Below are 6,000 nucleotides of genomic sequence, written 5' to 3' on the forward strand. Positions count from 1 at the left end.
TTAGAGCAAAACGACAGCCACCGTGAGCCGGGTCAGTTAATTAATACTATGAATTACCGCTCAACCAAAACAGCAACGGCATAAATCGCCCTTCATTCTCTCTTGTCAACAAAACATTAGGTGCTTTGGTAGAAATGACCCTGGCCATTTTTAAATGTAGCCATTATCCAGATGTGGATAAAATCAGGGCTGTGTGAAGACACCAATTCCTTTATAATTTACCCTCTGACGCACATACAAGATCGAATATTGAACTGGCGAGCTAAACGAAAGTGCTTGGACCTCCGACCAGAGACGAATAAATGATTTTGAAGTTTCTAAAGAAGACAAGCTGAGAAACTATGATGCTATGTCGGTAGGGATTTTTTCAGATAATTTTGTGTTATTACCTGAGGGAGTTGATGAAGTAAATTGGCTGTCAAACCGAAGCTAAGGGCTAACGCTTGAAAAGTCAGCTTTAGAATCTCTTTACATTGGCCTGGTAACATTATCAACTCAGTTGATAAAACCAAATCATCAGAGACGGATAGAAGCGAGATCTCTATAACTTTCTGCACTGCATTAATTGAACTAAACTTTAACGGGAAGAAAAATGATGATCCGTCCTGTTGTCTTGTATTTATGGCTAATTTAAAAAATATTTCGATCCTGGTTTGTGTGATCCAAAGATGTTAATGAAAATTGGACGAAGTCCTGGAAAGCTGAAGAGCAACTTTCTCAAAGCGGACCAACATTTTGATACAGCTACTATTTTGTGTCGAGAATGCTGAATCGTGACATTCTTCCGTGACCTTTCGTACGCTAACGAAGGATCGATGTCAAATGAGTAATTGTCCCACAATCTGTATTAGTAGCTAAAAGTGTCTAAAATGGGCGTCCGTGAACGTTAATCATAATGGGTCATCAGACAAAAAGAAACAGTATTTCTTTTATTCATATGTCATGTATGAAAGATGTCGATTTGTTTTAATCCTGAGTTGTAAATCTCCACTTCACCCTGCATATCAAGAGGGAAAGACGGCGCGACACTCTCCATTGATGAGTACGTGATGTTATATGTAGTTTGTGTGACTACCAACTTTCAAGGAACATTGAATTGAATCCTGCAGCGCTGGTACCCTCTAACTTAAGTTTAAAAAGTTGATGAGCACGTAACGTTATGATCGTTTGTGTGACCATCAACTTTCAAGGAACGTTGAATTGAATCCTGCAGCGCTGGTACCCTCTAACTTAAGTTTAAAAAGTTGATGAGCACGTAACGTTATGATCGTTTGTGTGACCATCAACTTTCAAGGAACGTTGAATTGAATCCTGCAGCACTGGTACTCTCTAACTTAAGTTAAAAAGTTGATGAGCGCGTAACGTTATGATCGTTTTTGTGACCATTAACTTTCAAGGAACATTGAATTGAATCCTGCAGCGCTGGTACTCTCTAAATTAAGTTTAAAAAGTTGATGAGCACGTAACGTTATGACCGTTTGTGTGACCATCAACTTTCAAGGACGTCGAATTGAATCCTGCAACGCTCAAGAGGAACTTCGTCAGGCAGGAAAACTGTTCGAAACTGTTATCAATATTTCTTTCGAGATTGCTGAAACGCCATGCATTTAAACGGTAGAAGCTCGCCTGAAAGAAAATCAGAAGCTTTGGCGTTTGACTTGCTGTGTTCCTACACTGTTTGTGAAAATGGTGAGTTTTGAAATATTTAGGAGTATTTATAGCACGAACGGTCGTCTGAGTAAGGTTATTTTTGTTCTCATACTAGACGTATTGGTGTTCATATCAAATTAACCTTGTATAAGAATGATTATAATACCCCTGTGAAATGTTGAGTACGGGAACACAAAATAAGAAAAGTTTTTATATTTAAAACGACTGAGGGTTTTTTCTTTTGGTGATTCAGGTTCAGGTTGAAAGTTACTCCCTTGACATTCTTGAAAAGAGAACAAGGTTATACGAGACTGTAGAAGTGGATGTCGACAGTGAATCAAAGTTGCTTTTTCTTAAATTGCTTAGGGATTGAAATCGCCGAAATATCTGGAACCAAGAAACAAACATATTGCTATGAAGGCAGCATTTCATAAAATTTCAACGAAATTCGCTTAAAAATTGATGACTTGCTGTTTTTTTCGCAGACATTCAAGTTGTCAACATTGTTTTCGTTTCTTGCCCTGTTGGTCGTATCTGTGCAGTCATCCTCTTTGATATCAGAGAAGAAGGTAAGTGATCATTTGTTATTATTTCCTATAGTTAAAATACATCGTCGGACCGAAAGATAATGAGAATTAAGAAAGATAACATTAACTTGGTCTTGATTTAGCTTCAAATTCTCTCAAAGAGCCAACTGAAAAATGTATGGTTACCAGTCGGTAGAAATCCCGGATGTTTAGGGGTTAGAAATTTATTGCGTTACCCTGAGCCTGTTTCATAAAATTGTTCCTTATCAATAAAGATCGATCGTCGTTGCAAGTTCAGTTTCTGTTATTCCATAGTTAAGTAAATGTTACGTTAGTAAAGAATTGCTCAGTCATAGCCATCCAACTTCCTTTTTAATCTTTTATTTTGGTTTTTGACCGACGATAGCGAGACTGAATCCATGTAATTACATGTTAGTCGAAATACATCCTCCTTTAATTAAAAAAATCCTATTCGTTCTTAGAGCTCTGTCAGAAAATATTCATTGGAGTTGTCAGAAGGCGGAAGAACATTTAAAGAAGAGATTTCAATCGACATTACAAAAGAGACAGAGACTTTCCATGTACCAAAGACATCGCTAAATCAATCAGCAGGAGATATACTCTACGATTTCAAAAAGGTAATAATTGTTTGTATTTGTTGAATAAAATTCTTTGGGTTGGTAAGGGCGGTGAGGTATTGAACCCATTCTTTAAAAAAAAAAAAGGTCCCGTCTCCTGCATCCTGTACTGGGTAGGAGGGGACGTTAAAGAACCTACGCACCTCTCGCAAAGACTTAAGAACATACCTTCCGGTGTTACAGCCTGGCCTTGTGTCCACAAATTCCTAAATTAGGGGTACTTGCAAAATTTCATTTAAAGAGAGCATTGTAAACTGTATTTGGCCAAAGTCCACCGGGGAAGGGCTGTAAAGCGCATCAGAACATATTCATTTGGAAAATGCGCCATATAAATATATCTTTATCATTATCACTTATTCTAATAACTCTAGTTTATCTCAATATAAACTTCCAGGCTGTCAAGTGTGTCAGTTCATTGCATCTCTGTCTACTTTACTATATGCTTTTCCCGAAAGTACTGACTAAAGCTGAATTTTATTTTTCATGCAGCAAATGACAATGATTCATCTAGCAGCAGAAAAGGCTTGCTATGTGGCGAGATCAGTCGATGAAACTCCCACACCCGCTGTTTTAAAGGAAGCTTTAGAGACGGTGAGTGAGATTGAATTACTTCCACACCTTGGGTCTTTTATCGTCAGTCTCGCAATGTTTTGGCGCGTCTGATTCCTAATTCTCATCACTTTTTTTTCATTATATCAGCAAACTCCCAGAACAGGTGAAGACTTACCAACCACTTCAATTGAAATACAAATGAAGGTCGTGGGACTGCTTGACGATCGTTCAGTGCTGAGTACTGAAATGGAGGATCTGTGTGCAAATCTGCCAATTTATGTGGTCGTAAGAAGAGCTAGGAACTCAAATGAGAAGGAAGCTGATGTGGAGTCCGATGAGGATGTTAATGAACTCGTTGACGAGGAAGCCAGGGGTTTCCCTGAAGTAACGGACCTATCCGACATTCCTAACGCACGTAAGTCGTATTGAATAGGATGTGCTTTCTGTTAGAGTGAGGTGTCGAGGAGAGGTTTGGGGTGGGATGTGTTTAGGACAACTATTGTTTTTTTTTCTTCGACAAAATAACGCAAATCACGAGAGAAATGCTTAAAAAGGAACAATTAAATCCTAAATGTTAGTCATTGTTTACATCAAATATGAAAAAAGGACCTTATGACATGACTGGCTCTGCGTGCTGGTAACATGAATCGAATGATGTGTGCGGATTGACTCTCAAGCAAGCGAGATGGGCCATTTTCCCCGCTAAGAATTGGCTTCCTTGCTCCCTCAATAAGAAAGACTTATAGACTTAAAGACAACTTTCTCTTATTACAATTGTGGAAAATGCGAACACTTATGCGGTGTTTATTTTATAGCGCATGTGTACGTACCACAGGGTAGTGTGCCATGCATTATCCACGAGATAACTCATGCGGTCATACACGATACATGTAGATACCGATTCGGACACCTTCGGGCGTTTCACCAAAAGGCCCTCTCCGGGATGGGGAGTGTGAGCCTTCCCTGGGTGGGGAATATAAAGCTTAATTTTTAACATGGAGGAGCAAATGGTTTGGAACGAAAAGTTTTACAGCGCAATTTGATGCATACAAGCGAATCACCCAAAAGCAGCACCAAAAACTAATGAGTAACTTTGCTTGATTCTACAACATTCGTTGATCACAAAAAAAATCCTTCAAAAAAATTTGCTTGAGTGGGGCATTTGAACGAATTTTGGCCCAGAAAGTCGGGAATGAGAACGAACCAATCTTCAAAAGTTCAAATGCGCGGGGGGTGAGGGTGGGGGGGAATGATGAAGCCTCGAAGTGTTCGACATACAACTAAAACTCAAGAAAGATATACGAGACGTCAATTGTACACTAACTGTATTTTTTTGGGGTTGCTAGGTGAGAAACGCCAAGTGCAAAAAAAACTGGAATGGGTTTGTAACAAGGTGTGTAACTGGGTAACGAAACAGATTTGCAGACGTGTGTTTAGCAACGGCCTTTGGCGTCGGGTATGCCATAACGTCCTAAAGAGGATCTGTCGCATAGTTTGTAAATGGGTGACACGAATAGGATAAACTCTCCTGTCTCGAACCAAGTGTAAAAATGTAGTATTTTTTTTTTCAATGAGAGATTAATCCAGTAGCGCTTTCCTTTGAGCTAAAATTCAGTTCTAGTTTCAAATCGCCTTAAGTAGTTTTTTTTTTCCATCCAGACTCATGGATCGATTTTCAGGTCGAAATGCGAGACTCAACTACAAAACCTATTTTATGCAAATTGTCAACATGTTTTCTTTTTATAAGTTAATACTTGGAAAAGTCGCTTCTGTCTAAGATTTCAGTGAACTAATCGCTGACTCAGCTTTCGAGGAAGTTAACGGTACACTTGGATAAGAAATCATCCCTTAGAAACAGAAATGGAAATAGAAATGGATCTAGCATTTCCACTCAAACCGATGAGGAAAAGAAATATTGCCAAAGGTTGATGTTTTAGTTGCCATGTTGTGCTTGGATTTCAATTGGCTAAGTGAGACATTTGAGCAAGAAGGAAAGCGCCCTTGTATTTGAGGTTTTTAGATCGTAACTGACTTTGAAATAGTAATAACATTAAATTGATAATGTCTATTTGGCTTGATAACATACACGGATCTTTTTTTCTGCGGGGTATTTAAAACACCTGGCATTTAAAGAGCTGAACCAAAGAAAGCAGAAGAAGAACTTTGGAGAAGATACGAGGTCCAATGGCCAAATCGCAGCCACATGTATTAGATTTGGTAGCATATAATGTCAATGTAATTAGAAGAACTCTTAGGGAGAAATAAAGGCACTTGGTTAAACTACAACGCCCTTGTGAGAGTCAGTACATCTCTATTATTTTATTCGGATTCATTGCGAATATCTGTAACGAAAATATTTTTTGTTTAATTTGTTAGGAAAGCTTTCGTTCAGTTTTAGTGTCATAAATCAAATCAAAATACATAGAGCGCGCGGGAAAAAGTGGGTAATTAGTTGCGATTGTTTTTTTGTCTAACACCAAGCGCGGGAAAACGCGAGTGACTTGGTCGGGATTGGTTTTAGAGCCGCATCTGATTGGTTAAGAATTTCAGTAGTGTTAACAATTGAGTTGAAAACTTAACGTGGCCACCATAAAGAGTTAAAAGGCTGACATTTCGAGCGTTAGCCCATCATC

At 38.7% G+C, this 6,000-nt stretch overlaps 1 protein-coding gene across 1 annotated transcript; it reads left to right on the top strand.

Moving 5' to 3' along the window:
- Positions 1-1,496: 1,496 nt before the first annotated feature.
- On the top strand, positions 1,497-5,172 carry LOC149037819 (uncharacterized). The gene is made up of 6 exons (XM_089186304.1): positions 1,497-1,676; positions 2,136-2,219; positions 2,660-2,815; positions 3,305-3,406; positions 3,515-3,782; positions 4,714-5,172. The coding sequence occupies exons 1-6, from the start codon at positions 1,602-1,604 to the stop codon at positions 4,887-4,889; spliced, it is 861 nt and encodes a 286-aa protein (XP_089042430.1). The 5' UTR covers positions 1,497-1,601; the 3' UTR covers positions 4,890-5,172.
- Positions 5,173-6,000: the final 828 nt, after the last annotated feature.

The sequence above is a fragment of the Pocillopora damicornis genome, chromosome 11 (assembly GCF_964200805.1).
Source record: "Pocillopora damicornis chromosome 11, jaPocDami1.2, whole genome shotgun sequence".
Classification (NCBI taxonomy): Eukaryota; Metazoa; Cnidaria; class Anthozoa; order Scleractinia; family Pocilloporidae; genus Pocillopora; species Pocillopora damicornis.

Bases quoted from the DNA above. Each gene is read 5' to 3' on its own strand.
- LOC149037819 (XM_089186304.1), top strand. From the start codon at position 1,602: ATGCATTTAAACGGTAGAAGCTCGCCTGAAAGAAAATCAGAAGCTTTG. The intron at 2,220-2,659 runs GTAAGTGATCAT...ATTCGTTCTTAG, and splicing joins CTTTGATATCAGAGAAGAAG to AGCTCTGTCAGAAAATATTC. The intron at 3,783-4,713 runs GTAAGTCGTATT...TGGGGTTGCTAG, and splicing joins ATCCGACATTCCTAACGCAC to GTGAGAAACGCCAAGTGCAA.